The sequence below is a fragment of the Rattus norvegicus genome, chromosome 8 (genome assembly GCF_036323735.1).
Source record: "Rattus norvegicus strain BN/NHsdMcwi chromosome 8, GRCr8, whole genome shotgun sequence".
NCBI lineage: Eukaryota > Metazoa > Chordata > Mammalia > Rodentia > Muridae > Rattus > Rattus norvegicus.
Genome location: NC_086026.1, coordinates 117,170,329 through 117,188,453, shown reverse-complemented (window position 1 = coordinate 117,188,453; position 18,125 = coordinate 117,170,329). Strand labels below are relative to the sequence as shown.

The 18,125-nt window shown below is 53.8% G+C and overlaps 1 protein-coding gene across 4 annotated transcripts in view; it reads left to right on the top strand.

The window, feature by feature from the left end:
* Positions 1-801: 801 nt before the first annotated feature.
* Gnai2 (G protein subunit alpha i2) overlaps positions 802-18,125 on the top strand; it is a 20,608-nt gene continuing 3,284 nt past the window's right edge. For 2 of the 4 annotated variants that reach the window (XM_006243858.2, XM_063266205.1), the window contains exons 1-4: positions 802-1,101; positions 15,605-15,647; positions 15,879-16,020; positions 16,202-16,362. In XM_006243858.2, the coding sequence (XP_006243920.1) occupies positions 984-1,101; positions 15,605-15,647; positions 15,879-16,020; positions 16,202-16,362 (464 nt within the window). In that variant the 5' untranslated portion in view covers positions 802-983. Of the gene's footprint in view, positions 1,102-5,012; positions 14,296-14,495; positions 15,648-15,878; positions 16,021-16,201; positions 16,363-18,125 lie in introns of those variants that run through there. The other 2 variants (NM_031035.3, XM_063266206.1) reach the window with 2 other exon arrangements.

Below are 18,125 nucleotides of genomic sequence, written 5' to 3'. Positions count from 1 at the left end.
CTATTCAGAAGAGACACTGGACTGAAGAAGCCTCTAGAAGCTGACCGAGGATGGAAGGAACAGATTTATAAATCATGCATCGTTTGTTTCCCTAAGTCCAATGGCAATTTCTCTTCCGTCTATCTCTCCCGCTAGAGTCCAGTTTCACTGGTCTTTGGGTGAAGCCCCCGACCACTGCTTGCAGGACGATGCTTCCCAACCTATCGGGCAAAAGAACTAAGTTTAGATGACAAAAGATAGTCCACTTAAAGGTGTAAAAGCGGCAGTGAACTGGTTTTTGTTTTTGACGTTGTTCAACCTAGACAGGAATGGGGAAAGAAGCTGCCTTAAAGAAAACCGAGGTCCAGAAAGACATCTTGTGCCCTCCGCGGAGTTTAGGAGATCTTTAAATAAGATTGGTTCACTTTTAAAAAGCAAGTGAAGAAGACACACCTCCTCCATCTTACTCTCATAATTCATAAATGCTGAGAGAGTCCTGGTTTCTATTCGGCCTGTGGCGAGGGCAGGTATTCCTGACCCTTGGGCTACTAGATCAACTGGTCCTTCAGTCCAGAAACAGAGCCCCAGGCTCTCAGCGTCCAATCGGAGACGAGCTCCTCCTGCAGCCCGCCCAGAGGCCTAAGCCTGTGTTAGCTCTACCCCTGGTGTCTTCCCTCGTTGCGGCCCCGCTCTCAGCCCAAGCCTAGACTGAGCTTAACTTCTCCCTTGGCTCCGCCCTCCAACCAATCACCAGTCCCAAATTTCTTTTGGCCCCTCCTCCAGACCCGCCCCGGCCCAGTCGCGAGCTTGGTTCGCCCGGGCCCCACCCCTGGCCCGCCCCGCCGTCGGTGCGCGGCGGCCGGGAAGGCGCCTCCCGCAGTCGCTCGGAACTGCGGACCTGAGAGCTTCCCGCAGAGGGCCGGCGGTGGGAGCGGAGTGGGTCGGGCGGGGCCGAGCCGGGCCGTGGGCCGTGTGGGGGCCAGGCCGGGCCGGCGGACGGCAGGATGGGCTGCACCGTGAGCGCCGAGGACAAGGCGGCAGCCGAGCGCTCTAAGATGATCGACAAGAACCTGCGGGAGGACGGCGAGAAGGCGGCACGGGAGGTGAAGTTGCTTCTGTTAGGTGAGGCAGCGCCCCGTTCTGGGACCCTTGACTCTCAACGCTAATCCCCAGAGAAGGACCTGAAACTACTCAGCCTAGCCTTGGACCCTACACCTGCGCTTGAAACCCCTAGGACCCACCCTTTTAAGATTCGAAACTCCGGATTGGTCTAGATTTATAATCCTAGTCCAGACTCTAGTTCAGACCCTCAACTCATCCCAGATCCCAGACACCAAACCTTGCATGGCTATCCCCCCCCACCCTTACTATCCAGTCTCAAGAGAACTTAACCCCTGCCTTTTAATTCCCCACTTTCTTAGGCTTTACTTAAACCCTCAGTACCCTACAGGTTCCCATCTTCAAGCCCTACCTGTTCTGTTTCTATTGGCATGAGCATTCCTTGGGACCCCTGTCAAGCCTCAACCCACTCCCTCTTTTCCTCACTCTGGAATCTGTATTCTCCCTCTGTGCACTCTGACCCCTTAAGAACCTCTTGAAGAGGGAAACTGACCACTCTCAAGTTCTCTGTAGCAGGATTCCCCTCAGGGCCTCTGTTCCAGGTCACCAGATATCTCTCTCTGCAGGTATCATCTGGCCCTCTTTTAAGTCTTTTCTCACACTCTGGCATTCCCTTGATCTGCACCCTCTTGCTCCAGGTGGACCTTGATAGGAGGGGAACCGGGGGGCTGGAGTGGGCCTAGACTGAGCTGGGCAGACCCTTTCCAAGAGGTTGGACCGAAGCTCTTAATAGTCACACTGGGGGAACGGGGCCAGGCCTCAAGCATCTGTGGGAAGTTCCGTTCTTTGGGAATGTGTTCCCTAGGTCCCAAGGCTTGTCTGGGCCAGGGCCAGGGGAGTCTGGGCAAGAGGAGGGAACATGGAGGAGTTAGGGTTGTAGCCACTTCCAAGGCCAAGGAAGATGGTGGCTGCTGGGATGGGGGGGAAGTGGAAGTAGTGAGCCAACCGACATATTGCTGCCCTCTATGCCTGTAGAGATCTGCTGACGGGTGCTGGGGTTCTCATACTCGGGGCTGAAACGCCTGAGATATGGCCTAGGATACTGAGTGGACCTGTTGGTTCCCTAAAGGAATACTGTGATGGAGAGTGGTGGGCAGGCTGAATGAGGGGCTAGTAGGAGTCAGCTGCCTGTAGCCCCGTGTGCTCTCAAGCATCCCAGTTAGGCTTTGGCAAAGGCAGTGGGCCTGATGCTGTGTCCAGACTCCCACTGGTAGTTAGAGTGGTTCCCTATGGGGGCCTGACTTGAGAAGATTGGGTCCTCTGGATTGTGGAGAGGAAGGCCCTAGCGGTAGCAGAAGCCGCGCAGCAGCGTAATCGGCTGGATAGTATGTGGGGGGGTGTGGCCCCTCAGCCCCAGGGCCGCCTTGGGGCCTGCATGTTGTGAAAAGCCTGGCTTTTTTGCCAGGCCTGTGGCCGAGAAACAACATGTATGTCTTTATGGATCCATCTGTTGACTGTCCCGGCGGACCCGGCCTGGGGGCACAGCCCCGGAGGTTTCAAAATGGCATCCGCTCCACTGCTGCCGCGGGGAGGAAGAGAAGGGGCGGGAAGGGGCGGCGGCCCAGCCTCCTGGGCTGCTTTGCGTTGGGCGCTTGCCTCTTCCTGTCTCTGCTGCGAGTGCGGCAAGCAGTGAGTGGGTGTCGACGCGGCGGCGGAATGTCCGTTACTGCTGGGCCTAGGGAGGGCACTTCCGGGATCGCTACGTCCCGGTGCCCAGCCGGGAGCCCCTTACCAGCCCCTCCCAGGTTTACTGCAGTTACTGTGGTGGCCAAAGAGATGTGGATCTGGACCAGAGAGCAGGGGGAAGGGGGTTGCACAGGACTCCTGGCCTGTTTTTCCTCTATGCTGACAGGCTTGTCCCTTAGAGCTCTGCTCAGCTTTTGGGCCAGGCTGTGTGGGACCGGGTATTCCTTCTTACTTAGCACTTTCTCACGGATCAGCCTATCCCAAGATCCTGTCCCTCTGGCCTTTCCTTCGTCTAAAATGAAATTCCTAGCTTGTGTCACAGGAGTACCCATGGCGAGACTAAGACCCTGCAAAAGGTGTGCAGCCAGGGAGCTCCGCCTGAAGTGGACAACCCAGTCTGCATGACCAGTCTGTCATTGCTACCTGGGAAGGGGTCTTGACTTGAATTAATCAACTTCCCATGAAGGAGTAAGGTGACACTGAGACCCTAGCTGTAGCAGTTTAGAAATTCTGAGCACCAGATCTACATAGCCAGAGACTCTGTCCAGGCAACGGGGACTTAAGCTGGAAAAGTGCCAATCTTCCCTCCCAGCCAGAACCACGCCTGCTGCCCCACCCGCACACTGTCTCCCTCCATACCCTGCATCCCTGCCAGAAGGCGGGCACAGTCACTGTCACCAGGGCTGAGGCAGATGTGGTACACACTGGCAAGCTAGTTTCCCCTGGCAGCTTGGCCGGACAACTAGAGAAGCTGATAGCAGTCTGACTGCAGGTCCGCCCCCTAGGGAATCCCCCACCCAGTTCAAGCAGACCGACTAGCTAAGCCCAGATAGATTTTGGGGGCTCTGGTGACAACCTGAACTGGACACACCAGGAGAAACCGTGTCCATTGTGGGCTCCACGAAGTCTCAAGAGTGTAGATGCTGCATTTGTCTTGCTGTAAGACTTTGTATTTTCCGTACTTAATTGTTCCTTAACATTCCATTGACGGATCTCCTCCCAGAACCCTTCCTGAGGTCCCACCAAGGCTAATGTGGCCTCTTTGCTCCCTGGGTTCCCAATTTCCCACTAGAGCATGGTTTTGGCCCTTGAGGCAACAAGTCAGAGCGGTGTCCTTTTCGTTGTGTGCTGAATGGAGGATGTACTTGGTGAACTTGGGTTGGGGGGTGAGTAGGTGAGTTCACCGAGTTGAGTCATGGTTCGGCACACTGTGAGCAGGTGACGACGAGTGCTCATTGGAACACTAATGGCCAATGAGGAGATGCTGAAAGAAAAGTTCTTGGGTTCTTGGCCCATCACGGGTTGTGCAGGTGCCTCGGGGCAGTCCTCACCCTGTCTACTGCAGAGCCCCCACTGCCCAGCCTGCAGCCTGTGCCAGGGCGCAGCACATAGTAGGGACTATATGTGAGAGCGTGGCTGTACAGACTCCTCAGTTCACCTCTGATTGGGGACAGCTGCAGAGCTCCAGCCAGTGACAGTCTAGGCAGCTGAGAGCTCTGGGGCTCAACCTGGAACAGTGCTGCAGGAGATCCAGGCTCGTTCATCAAAGCCAGGCCTTTGTAGATTTACAAAAGGAAGAGAGTTTTGTGTAGCCTGTGTCCTATCTGACTAGCAAAAGGCTGGCATGCTGTATGGGTGCATACTTAGTACATGTGTAGAACGTGGAGCTCCTGAACACATCTTGGAGCAGGCCACATCCTTTAGGGGTGGGAGAGAACAGGAGTGAGAGAAGGAAAGGGTAATCCTGGGGCTGCCAACTGAGAGACAGATGGGAGGGCTAGCCTGGGAAACTGGCTAGCTAGGCACTGGGGACAGAAACCCAGTTCACTGAGGGCACCAAGACAGGAGCTGTAGCCTAGATTCCCAAGACTCTGGTGGATGTTTCCTGGCATGAAGTTGGATGCTCACCCTGGTTGGACCACCCGGAGGGCCATGTAGATGTAAGTTAGAATCCTGGGGTTGGAGAGATGGCTCAGCATTTAAGAGCACTGACAACTGCTCTTCCAGAGGACCCGAGTTCAATTCTCAGCACCCACATGGCAGCTCACATCTGTAATTCCAGTTTTGGGGGATCTGGCATCCTCACACAGACATACATACAGGCAAAACACCAGTGCACATTAAAAAAAAATTAGAATCCTGGTCCCATCTTCTGCCTCATTTAGAAATCGGCTTCAAGTGAGAGCCGTGCCTATTCTGTATAATTCAGGGGACCATGGGCATGGTGCACCAGAGCCTGGAGGTAAACAAACAAAAGCCAGATGAGGGACCCTCTCCTATCTCTGACAGAGCTGCCTTGGTACATACATAGAGTATGGGGACCCTCACGGGGAACTCCCTTTCCTGCCTCCAGGAAGCTCACAGCAAGTGGGAGGCCAGGGTTTGTAAAGAACGGAGTAACTGACGGTCGAGAGACTTAAGGCCCAGTCTCTAGGGCCCAGCCTTGGGGGTGTGGCACAGCTCTGCAAGCCAGGTGGGCTGGTACAGAGATGGCCTCCCTTCCCTAACCCACTTCTCCCTGCTGGGGCTCATTAGCACTTGAATGGGGGGCTGGTCCGCTTGGGCTTCCAAGTCTCTTCCCACCCCTCCCCCAGGCTGGGCAAGGCTTTGTCTGCCCAGACTGGCCTGGATGAGCTCCCACGCCAGGGAGAGAGTGGGGCGCGGGGGGGGGGGTGTTCCCGAGCCATTTCTAACCTCCTCTGTCTGCCTCCTAGCCCTGCCCATCACTCCAGTGCTGGTATTGCAAATAAAAAAAAGCTATACACAGTCCTGGGCAGGCACAGGAATCAGCAGAGACTAAGGGGTATTCCTGAGCTGGTGAATCAGAACATCTCAGCCAGGGTCATCCCTGGTGGGTGGAGGGGGAGGTTGGGGCTTTGAACAGAGTCTAACAGGTGGTCAGTACTGGAATTGAACTGTTGCTGTGGCTGAAGGGTGGTAGTCCAGCCAGCCGAGGGACACAGGCTTCTACACAGGCCCTCAGGCAGCATCAAGCCACCTACTGTTGTCAAGTCAGCCTGAGCTGCCAGGGCTTGGTCAGGGCTCCTTTTGAGTCTGCAATATGGCAGGGCTGGCCCTGGGATCTGAAAAGTAAGGTGATTATTTATTTATTTGTTCACCAAGCGACAGCCGGGGATAGGGCCGTGGCTGCCATGATCTGTAGCAGCGAGGTCTCAAGGCCTCTTTAGCAGTTGGATAGAGGATCGGGCACTCGGACCGCTTGCGAAACACACTGATCCCGTAGATCCTGCCCTCGAGCTTCTGCCCTCACTGAGTCTCTCAGACTGTTTCTAAAAGTTCCTGGTTCACTTGGCAGGAAACAACTTTGTTTACCCAAGTAGCTACCGAGGGACCAGGGCACCCATCACTGCTACTAGCAGAGGTTGACAGGTGACTTGGAGTGCTGCTGCCTGTTCGCTCACCTTCCTGCTGAGACAGGAGGAGGAGTGGGCCCCAGGGATGGGGTACAGGCCTGCAGCAGTCTCAGCCCTGAGGGTTCCATCTGGGATTTGGTAAGAGAGGCAGGAGTCAGTGGGCTCTTGTCAGGCCACACCTACCTAAAAATGTTCTTCAGGGGTGCTTTGGTGTGAGCAAAGGATTGGACCCTTTAGAGCGCCCGGTACCGATGCTCTCAGGAAGCCCCTGCCTCAGCTACAGCTACAGGTGCAGGGTGGGGCCTCCACTGTCTGGCCACACCCTGTCTTTTGCCTAAAGCTCTTGTTCTTACTAAACCCAACCCCGCCCTCACCTTGTTGCCGCTTCAGGGGCCTGATGCTTGGTGGTTTGGGAAGGGCTAAGCAGTGACTGCTGGTCTACCTTTCAGGGTTGGCTCTCAGAATTTGCATACAAGGCCCTGACGGGTACCGGTTTGAGGTTTCTTTGAGCCTTGGAGGATGTGCTCCCAATCCAACTGCTTCAGAGTGTGCCTACCGTGCCTAGGCAGGAGTGGGAACAATCATGTAGTTGGGCCTCTTAGGGAAATGGTGTCCACATCAGAGAATAAGGAGGAAGCAGCTGGGGGAGGAGGAGCCCGAAAGGGGAAGAGGCTAGAGGGTGCTAGTGCAGAAGGTGGATCCTGAGTCACCCAGGTCTCTGCCAGCCAGAAGGTCTAGAAGGTTCACACCTGCCCAGGCTCACTTGTGAGCTTCTGCCGGCCTCCACACTCCATCACTGAGTTAGGGCCAGTCCAGGGGGTGGCTTCGGCCTTGTCCTGTCCTGCCTTAGCAACTGCTGGGGCCAGGATGTCAGAGGCGGTGCTTCTGAGGATTCTAGGCCCCTCCTTTAGCCACAGGAAGTGGTGGCTGGGAGAGGGACACCAGTGGGAGGTCCAGCAGGAAGGCCAAAAGCTGCTCTTAGATTCCTGAGCGGCCATTGCCCCCCAAGCAGGAAGGCCAGCCACAGGCAGAGATGAATGCCTGGAAGCGGCACAGCAGCCTGTATTAGCTCACTCTGGGTTTCCCCTGCCTGGGGGTTGGTGAGGGGCCTTCAGCCCATCACGACTTCTGAACCCGAATGGATACCGTCAGTGCACCTCAGTTTCCCTTCTCATAACACAGATGCCTCTGATTGAACCTTGGCTCTTTAATCTTGTGAGGCTGGAATAGGCCTTCTCCACCAGTGGAGAGACAGGGCATAGAAGCAGAGGTGCTAGCCTAGGATGGTGCAGTCACTGTACCTGTCCCACCACTGTGCCCTTGCCGTCTGTGCCCTGCTGCCAGGATTGGTGTTAGGATGACAGGCCGATGCTGGTGCACCTGTTCTAGATGGATGCACGGATGCTCTGTGGGTGCTTGGGGTTCTAGCCTAGAGGTGGAGGAGTCTTATTTGTATGTTTGTTTTCTTATTTTGCTTTTTCAAGACATGGTTTCTTGGTGTATAGCAAATTCTCGGACCTCACTCTGTAGACCAGGCTGGAGTTCCGCCTGCCTCTGCCTCCCGAGGCTAGGATTAAAAGTGCACAACACCGGGGATTGGGGATTTAGCTCAGTGGTAGAGCGCTTGCCTATCGAGCGCAAGGCCCTGGGTTCGGTCCCCAGCTCCGGAAAAAAAAAAAGAAGAAGAAAAAAAAAAGTGCGCAACACCTCCTGGCACCTTGAGGAGTCTTAAATCCTTTTATGCCCTCAAGGGTGAGACCCATGATTCTGTCTTAGCCTGTCTACTGTTCTGACAGAAGCCTGCCTGCTGCTGTGACTTCTTTCCACAGCTGGCTACTCCGGAATCACTCCCCACCTTCCTCTCAGCCCACCTTCCTTATAACATCCGTGTCACAGTCACTAACTTAGCATTGTGTCTTCCCTGTTGTGCCTCTTCCTCCTGTAACCTCCAATCTGAGGAAAACAGACCGACCAGAGAAATGCTGGGAGGCGCCGAAGTTTCTCGCTGGTGGCCTCAGTTGGGGATTGGCCAGACAGGTGGAAAGGCAGACTGTCTACAAGGCTTGTGGTGACTGTTAGCTCAGTGGTGGCCTCAGTGTTTATGGTACTTACTGTGTGCTGGCTGCTGTGTGGGCTGAGAGCAATGGCACCGGATGCTCGTGCTTCTTGACCCCCAGATCTCGTGTCTGTGGGGCTTCTCCTTCCCGTGGGAGGTTCCAGAGGATTCCGCTGTGTTGTCAGAACGGGCCCTCTTGGTGAGGTGGCCGTGCAGTGTTCCTCCTTATCACCCAGGCCTGGGTACAGAAGGACCCAATCCTTTGTGTGTGTGTTCTCAGGCTGTCCCTGCCTTTGTGCTCAGTACTGGGGCCTATGTGGACACAGACAACTGCTGGCTCCAGCTGGGCCCTCAGGCAGTTTGAAGTTCCTGAAAACCATAGGAAAGCTGCTCTGGGCAGGCTTTGGACTTGGCACATTCCCACGAGGGGTGCATTTCACAGATGGGAACACTGAGGCCTGGGCTACAGGCACCTCACTTCCGTCTGCCACAGTAATTCAGGACAGGCAGCCATTGTTCAGTCTCTTGAAAAAAAAAATATCTAAAGGAGTCTTTTCAAAATGCTGTTAGGAAGAGAGGTGTACCAGTGACCTGTCCAGGCGCTTCACGGGTGGTCAGACCTACAACCTAAGGAGGCATGGCATGGCTGACTTGTTGGGGCATCTGGTGGAAGGTTGGGCCACAGCCTTGGGTGGAAGTGTTATAGGATCCTTCCAAAACCCGTGTCATCCTCCTTTGCCCCAGTGTGAGACTGTGTTGAGCTCCTTGGGGGCTTAAGGGGGTCAGGGAAGTACACCTGGAGGAAGGAAGAGAGGCCTGGGGTGGAGCCGACAGGCCTTTGTCTGGCTGGGCCCTCTCCCCCTCCTTTCTTCCCTCCTGTTTCCATTGTTCCTGTGTGTTCCTCCGACTCTGAAGCTGGCTGGGGGCTTCCCAGGGAGGAGGTTGTGGCTGAGGGTCTGGGCACCTCCCCCAGCCACCCCCAGCAGGGAAGGCAGCTTTGCTGAAACAAAACATTCCCCATGCTGCCCAGCCTCCATCTCCTCTTTGTCTCTGGCTGCTCGGCTCCCCCTGGTGGTAGCTGAGCCTGAGACCCTCGGCTATGGGGCAAGGAGGTGACAGACTGGATCCAGAGTGGCAGAGATCACACAGCAGTGAGGCCACAGCACCTCTCTAGTGGCTGGGCTACCTGTGGGGTGGGCATACCAGGGCTCAAACCCATCTCCACTGTGCCCCACCGGGTTGGTGGCAGCGTGGGTGTGCCTGGTGCTGTGGCTTTGAGCTGGGCTGCTGCCCAAGCCTACCCTGTGGTCCCAGCTGCTCCTGAGAATCTCTGCCCTCGGGCTGCCACGTCAGCTGCCTATTCTCCTTAGCCCAGGAATGCCAAGGGAGCCCACCAGCCCAGGAGCTGCCTCCAGGGAGGCCGTCTCCCAGCCTTCTGAGGGTGTGGAGTCAGCGGACGGCACCGCATCAGCTGGGGGACCTCTCTCTCTCTCTCTCTCTCTCTCTCTCTCTCTCTCTCTCTCTCTCTCTCTCTCTGTGTGTGTGTGTGTGTGTGTAGGCTCAGAGCACAGTGCCAGTGACAGGAGAGAGCTCTGACCTCTGACCCATGCCCCCGGGTGGCACTATGGCTCCCCAGGGTGCCCTCCCCACCCTGTATTCGCCTGTTACCCCTGCTCCTTCTGAGTCTTCAGAAGCTGTACTTGAAATGAGTTATTGTGGCACTCCACTCTGTGCCGTGCCATTACAGTGACCAGAGCAGCTGGCCGTTCTGCATGCTGTAAGTAGTGATGTTTGGGGGAAATCTGTATTCTTCCCCAACTAGGAAAACAGTGGCGACTGACTTCCTTCTGGTAAGGTCTCACATGTAGCCAAGGCTTTCCTTGCCTTCAACATCCCCTGCCTCAGCCTCTGGGTGTTGGGATTGTAGGCACGTGCCACCATGCCCAGACACTACCTTCTTAAAAAGTTTTTTTATTTCATTTTTTTTTTTCGGAGCTGGGGACCGAACCCAGGGCCTTGCGCTTGCTAGGCAAGCGCTCTACCACTGAGCTAAATCCCCAACCCCACAATGTCTTTTTTAATTATTTTAAGTGTATGCGTGTTTGCCTGCATGCATGTCTGTGTAGTACATGCTTGCCTGATACCTCAGAGGCCAGAAGAGGGCATCAGATCTGCAGTTGTGGTTACAGATGGTTGTGAACTGCCCTGTGAATGCAGGGAGAGAGTCAACCCAGGATCCTCTGGAAGAGCAGCCAGTGCTCTTAACTGCTGAGCCAAGTCCAGCCGCAGTTACAACTTTTATCTGCGTCCTAGCCTTGAGTGAGGCACATGGAGAAGGGCTTTGACTTCAGTTCTCACTCCTTTCCTGTTAGAAGGTAACATCGTTGTTTTACTTCACAAGTGATCTGAAAGGGTTGAAGCTAATGGAAATCTCAGAAAAGATCAGTTGGGCAGCAGAGTTGGACTAGACCCATCTAGATTCCCCTCCCCCCTGATCCTGGGGAGGGAGAAGATCCAAAAGTAAAAAGGAGGCCGGCTGGCAACTTGAAGAAACTGAGGCCTGAAAGGACAAGAGCAGGCCCCAGCTTCCCTGCAGATCAGACCTAAGCATCAGGTAGGAGGTGGAGGGTCCAAGAAGGGCACACAGTAGAGCCCTACATGCTGCGGCCTAGATGAACACCAAGTGTTTGATCGTAATAGGCCCAGTCTGTGGTGAGGTCTTGCCAGGGAGTGAGGTAGAACGGTCTTCCCCTCAGTCTGTTCTCTCCCTGGGAGCTCCGTGCTGCATGTAGAAGCAGATGTTCTGTGCCAAGGAGCCTCTGAGATCACTGCCCTCCTGCAGTGTGCCCAGCAGCTGTACTCAGGGCCAAAGCTACAGAGGTGTTTTCTTTGGTGGGAAGAGATGTAACCTAGTGGGAATGTCAGGGCCACCCCCAGGGACCCTCTGTCGATCCCCACTGGCCTCATCCAGCTGGGGATGGAGCAGCTGGTGGGGACAAGAGAGGCTGACTCCTGCTTCTCTCTGTTTGGCTGGCTTCCCTGCTAGCACCTCTGTCTGCAGAAGTTCTCCCTGAGGTAAGCATGGGGCTATCAGGGAAGGAACCTGGGTGAGTACAAGCACTCTCCAGGCCAGTCGGAGCAATGTGCCATGATGGAGAAAAGACCATGGGGTTGGGGGGGTGGATCAGAATGATGTGGCCCCAGGGCTCCTGAAACACCAAGTCTGGCCTACCTGAGAGCCAAGGTCTTCACCATCTTTCACTGCCCATCCCACTTCTACTTCCCCAGCTCTGTCTGATGTATCTCTACTTCCTGCTTGGTTGCCAACCACACCCTTGTCCTGCCTCTCACTACTTCCTGCTTGAGTCACAGCTGCTGCCGCAGTGACAAAAGGACCTCCTTAGGTCCCAGGGAAACCCCATAACCTTGTTTTGTTCACCTGTCCAATGGGGCTATTTGCAGTGACCCCTGCTAGGTAGAGAGAATACTACCTAACTCAGAGTTTGAGAGGCCTGAGAAAGGGAAACTGAGGCATTAGGGAAGTGTGGAAGCAGGCCTTCAGCTGACTCAGGCAAGAAATATATGAACCTGGTTCCTGGCTTGGCTTGCTCAGGTGTGATCCTCTTCGTGTCTGCCACTTTGCTAGGGAAATCAAATGCAAAGCAAGTTTGTGCCATCATCCTGGGCACTGGGCAGGGTCACAGGAGCCCACAGTACCTCTGAAGAGAGCGGTCAAAGGATTTGATGCCCTCTTTACCCACAATGACCAGTAGAGAAACCAGTGTTTCCCATAGTCAGGAATTCCAAAGTCATGTAAAAGGACAACCTTCATCTAAGGTTTCCTGTGCCCTGGACGTCTACTGCCTCTACCCTTCCCACCTGTCCTTGAGTCTGGTAAGTGGGATTTGTCTGGCTAACCCAAGTTTCATATCTTTAGCCTCTATTCTCTGAATCAGGCCTTGGTCCTGGCCAAGCCTGGTTCTCCCTCGGCTCCAAGATGAATCCCCTTCCTTCTGCCCTGTGGAATCAAGTAGGAAGGCTAGCTAGAGCCACTGTGCCCATTCTTCTCTAGGTAGATATTAAGGCCCAATGGCCCTAGTACTCAGTGATCAGGTGGTGTGGGCAGGGTTTACGGACCTTCTGAACTCACCTCTGGGCTTGTAAAATGTGAGGGAGCCTCATTCCACTGCTGTGCACAGCCCCCTTTGGTGGGATGACTGTAACCAAAGAGAACAAATCCCACAGAAGCCTGCCCAAGCCTCAGCATTTGTCCCATAATAGCTCCCGCACCATCCTGGGAAGCAGGATTGGGACAGTTGGATACTTAGTAATTATAGGCACCTGCTAGCATTTGTAAGGGTTCAGACCTTTCCCCTCAGAGAAGCTGCTGGATTGAGACTTACTCTTGTGAGGGTCACAACTGTGCCTCAGTTTCCCCAATGAGATAATGTGTTTGGGTAGAGGAAACTAAAACTTGATAAAGTCTGTCTTCACTTACTTTGTGCCTACCACCTCTCGGGCACCTCAGAGACTGGGGTCAGAGGGAGCACAGTGACAAGTGCAGCTGGGCCCAGGCACATATGAACTCTAGGAGGGATTGTATAGAGCAAAGTGGACGACACTCAGAAAGGACTAACTATATTATGGCATGTGCCTCAGTTTTCTTGGAGATGAGGTCAGAATAGAACCTCCCTCAGGTTTGTTTTGAAGATAAAAGTACCTAGTAAGCCAGGCAGTGGTGGCCTACGCTTTTAATCCCAGCACGCAGAAGGCAGAGGCATGTGGATGTCAGTGAGTACTAGGCCAGCCTGGTCTACAGAGTGAGTTCTAAGACAGCCAGGACTACAGAAAGAAACCCTGTCTCAAACAATAACAAAAGGCACCTAGTAAATTCCGTAGCATTCTACAGGTGTACTAGAGTGCTTATCTGTGTGAACCCCTGGTTCAGCTGAACCCCAGCACCACATAAAAACCTAGGCATGACTTGGCGGGAAAGATGGCTCAGCAGTAAAGGGTGCTTCTTGCTCTTTCAGACGACCTGAGTTCAGTTCCCAGTACCCACATTAAGTGAGCTCTGTGGGTACCTGCATGCATGTGCACGTAACCCCCCCCCCCCACATACACACACAAGCAAATATATACACATAATTACAAAAATAAATAAAAATTGGGCATGGGAGCTGGTAAGACAGCTCAGCCGGGGCAGGTACTCATTACCAAGCTGGTAACTTGAATTTGATCCCTGAGACCCACGTGATGGGAGGAACTAACTGCTGCAGGTTGGATGCATAAGCACTTACACTTACAAGCATGCATTCACACCTACAAGCATGCATTCACACCTACAAGCATGCATTTTCACTTAGAAGCATGCACATGCACACACATCTTTTTAAATGTGGGGGCTGGAGAGATGGAGGACAGGAATGTGACTCTGGCCCTTGTAGGCTGCTACACAGCTAAATCTCAGGGTTGGGAAAAGGAGGGTTTCCTGCCCTTTTGCAGTATTGAGGGAACCTTCCAGCCAGCCTCTTTGCTCTTGCACAGGGTGGCAAGCCTGTGTGAGAGTACGCAATGTGGGCCTGCGTCTTTGCCAACTTCCTGAACTCATACAGGACAGAGCACTGACTGCTCTCCCAGAGGTCCTGAGTTCAATTCCCAGCAACCACATGGTGGCTCACAACCATCTGTAATGAGATCTGATGCCCTCTTCTGGTGGACCTGAAGACAGCTACAGTGTATTTATAAACAAAAACAAATAAAGAACTTTTTTTAAAAAAAGTATTTGTTTCTCCTATAGAGGAGAGCAGCCAGTGCTCTTAACCACTGAGCCATCTCTCCAGGCCCCAAAATATTTTTTAAAGCCTGTAGAAAGGGCTTCGTATGTGGTGCCTGCCTGCAATCCTAATACTTGGGAGATAGGTATGTCTGTGCGTTTGAAGCCAGCCTGGTCTACATATTGAGTTCTAGGCCAACCAGGGCTACATAGTAGACCCTGCCTTAAATTTATAATACTGAAAAAAAAAAGTGGCTATGTTGATGAACAATTATAATTCCAGGAGGGAAGATCAAAAGTTTAAGGTCAGGGCTGGAGAGATGGCTCAGCGGTTAAGAGCACTGACTGCTCTTCCAGAGGTCCTGAGTTCAAATCCCAGCAACCATATGGTGGTTCACAGCCATCTGTAATGAGATCTGATGCCCTCTCCTGGTGCCTGAAGACAGCTACAGTGTACCCATATACAATAAATAAAATCTTTAAAAAAAAAAAAAAAAAGTTTAAGGTCATCTTTGACTTCATTGCAAGTTCGAAGCCAACATTATTATTGATGGTGGTTTCGTTAACACGTTAGCCCTATTATATGATCCTAATAGAAGGGCAGATTGCCAAGTTCGACCCATCCGTAGGTCAATTCTGTGAACTGCTTGGAGATGGTTACTGTGAAGAGAACACAGGGCAGGTTTACCCAGGAAAAGGTATAAGCAGGTAGCAAGAAGCAGGCAGTACCTGGAAGGCACAGGACTGAAGCTGGCGAAGGGACAGGAGCAGAGGCTGGGAAGGAGGCTGGGGCCTCATCTTGGCATTGTGATGCCATCTTGAATGCTGGCTGTATGATCCTGCTCCAAGAATGTACGCTTCTGAACCTCAGTGCCCTCTGTAAAGTGAGACCAGAAAAGATACTTGTTTAATGGAGTCGCTGAGGCAAACACAGGAGAGAAAACAAACCACAGACCCAGTCACAGAGAAACGAGGAAGACGGGGCTCTGCCATTCGAGAGAAGCTTGAGTCCGAGCTTGTGTACATGTGAGAGGGAGGAGGTGGGAGGAGTGTGTGTGTGTGTGTGTGTGTGCGCGCGCGCGCGCGCTTGCTTCTATTTTCCATCTGTTTAGGACAGAACTGGTCCAGAACACAGAGGCTGGGTTTTGGGCCATGTCCAAAGGACAGGAATGTGACTCTGGCCCTTGTAGGCTGCTACACAGCTAAATCTCAGTTGGGAAAAGGAGGGTTTCCTGCCCTTTTGCAGTATTGAGGGAACCTTCCAGCCAGCCTCCTTGCTCTTGCACAGGGTGGCAAGCCTGTGTGAGAGTACACAATGTGGACCTGCGTCTTTGCCAACTTCCTGAACTCATACAGGACAGAGGTGGCTGGTGTGACAGGAATCCTGACAGACAGTGGAGCGTAGGGAAGCAGAGGCCTGCAGGGAGCCTGCCAAGGAGCAGATGCTCTAGGTTTCCCTAGCCACTGTGGCCCCTGTAAGCCACAGCTCCCTCTGCCTCACTGTGCTATCGATGTGTGGACGGTAGGAAGGACCTTCAGAGCTAATGGCAGCTAGGCTGTGCCTGGATACGGAGCCCACTGTGCCCGTCCTGATATCTATCCCCTCTGTTCCAGGTGCTGGAGAATCAGGGAAGAGCACCATCGTCAAGCAGATGAAGTAAGTGGTGTGTGTTGGGGGGGGCGTCACTGGTGTTTGTCATCTTCCTCTGGACCTGTAGTCTCCCCTGCTTGGTCTCCACTTGTCCCAGAGGGCCTCATTGCTACTTATATCGCTGACCCCATGGGCCAGGGGTTGTTCCCCATCTTTGGAGCAGTCCCCAGCAGTTCCAAGGTAGCCAGGTGATTTCTTGTGGTTTGTGGACCATAACCCTTGGTCTCTGTTTGTCAGGATCATCCACGAGGATGGCTACTCAGAGGAGGAGTGCCGGCAGTACCGTGCGGTTGTCTACAGCAACACCATCCAGTCTATCATGGCCATCGTCAAAGCCATGGGCAACCTGCAGATCGACTTTGCTGACCCCCAGCGTGCGGTGTGTGCATTTCCTCACCCCTTCTCTCTCTGTCTCCCAGAAGCCTTCAGGGCAAGTCTTGTCCTAGGGAGCCTGAGAGTACACCAGCCTGGGCCCTGGTCTAGAGTGTTCCCTTCCTTTAATGGTCAGAGAGGGGTCTGCTTCTTTACCTGTCTTGACTGCCCCCCGTCTTTGTGCCCAGGATGATGCCAGGCAGCTGTTCGCACTGTCCTGTGCTGCCGAGGAGCAAGGCATGCTTCCGGAAGACCTGTCGGGCGTCATCCGGAGGCTCTGGGCTGACCATGGTGTGCAAGCCTGCTTTGGCCGCTCACGGGAATATCAACTCAATGACTCAGCCGCTTAGTGAGTACTGCAAGGGACCGGGCATGTCAGGGTCCCAGGGTACTGAAGCTGATGACTGTCCACTGAAGTTTTGGTAGTGGGTTGGGTGGGAATGCTGGGATTGCTATCCGAAGGTCTGAAGAAATGACAGCCACAGAGGCTTTCAGGCTACTTTAGCCTTATCTGTCTTCACACATGATCGTTCTGAAGAACATTTGCAGCCACCTGCTCTGTGCAAAGTGTCAGGGACACAGTGATGAGTGCAAAAGACAGGTCCTTAAGCAATGACAGCTGAAGGTGTCGGTAGGAAATCAAGAAGTGGGAGGGGTTTGAGGCTGGGACATGGCACATGTTAAACTCCAGACTGTCACTGAGGATGCAGGAAGGAGTTCAGGCCTGCTGCTCAGAGCCTCACAGAGAAGGAAGAGTCTGTCTTTGAGGCGACAGATGTGTGTACAGCTGGAGCCTGGACTTTGCTTCTGACCTTTTCTGGATCCAAGCCAAGCCCAGAGCTCGGCTGGAGAATCACAGAGTGTCCCAGGAATTTCAGAGGCACAACAGACTTGGATCCTTTAGGCCAGAACACAATTCTAAATTCCCCTGCAGACCAGCCATGTGTCAGGACTGAGGCAGGGTGCTGAACTCGTCTTCTGCTTTAGTCAGCCAGCCCAGCCTCCAGCCCTCCAGGTCTCTGTTGCCCATCCGATCCTGAGCCTGCTCAGCAGGACTAGACCTCACAAGAGTTGGGTAGAAGATCTGCCTAATTAGGATTCCCAAGTCCTGCCTCGTCATGTGACCAGGCTTCTTCTGTCCTCTCTGCAGGGCCTAACTTCCCTTGTGTCATTCCTACCCTCGGGTAGTTTTGGGATCATAGCCAAATCTGTAGAGGCCTCTGGGCTTCAGCACTGCTCCACCCTGAAATCACGGGCTTAGCCACCAGCTGAGCTTGTGGATTATAGAGGCAGGGAGCGGGGAACCCTGTCAGCTTCATAGTTGACAACCAAAACTACTTCATTGTCCCCAGTACTCAAGGAAGGAAGGATGGGGCCATGTCCGGGCCCCTTTCCACCTCCTTGACTTTCCTTTATCTTTCTTCCCTGAGTATTAAGCTCCTCCTGTTGCTCGCCCGGCTCTGCTTTAGGAGTTGGGGTGGTCACCCCGGGCCTGCTCAGCCTGTGTTGTGTTTGTCCTTACCAGACCCATCTAAAGGAGTGTGGGGTGCTACACTAAGCTGTCCCAGTCCAGCAGGACCACAGGAGAGCAGGGGATCCTAGGGTGAGCCCGCCTGTTGAGAAGAGAGATCTGTGTGGGACTCACCTTGAGGCTTCAGGCTAGGGGCTCTGTCACAGGGTATGGAACACGGTACGCAGGTCACAGCAAGTGCGTCATGGTCCCCTGTGGCCCTTCCTGTTATTCTGTTCTGTCCCTGCTTCTCTGAGGTCATTTCCCTTTGTCCCAGCTTGGCTGGCTGCTGGTCCCAGCACCCCTGCCCCAAGAACAAAAGTCTGAGAGAGGGCAGCCACTTCAAGGCCTGGACCCAGCCTGAAGTCAGCGGGGATATTGAGGCAGATAGAGAGCTGGGCCCTGGACTCTGCACAAAAGGCATTGATACTAAATAAAGAGTGTGTGATGAAGAGCCCCAGGGATCTCTGCCAAGCAGGTGTCTGTGCTCCCACTTCAGCTCAAATCTTACTGAGTGTCAGGCAAAGGACCCACTGGGGCTGGCAGGCTCCAACATGTTTAGTCCCCTATGAAAGGACCACACCAGGTTGCTCTGCAGTGGG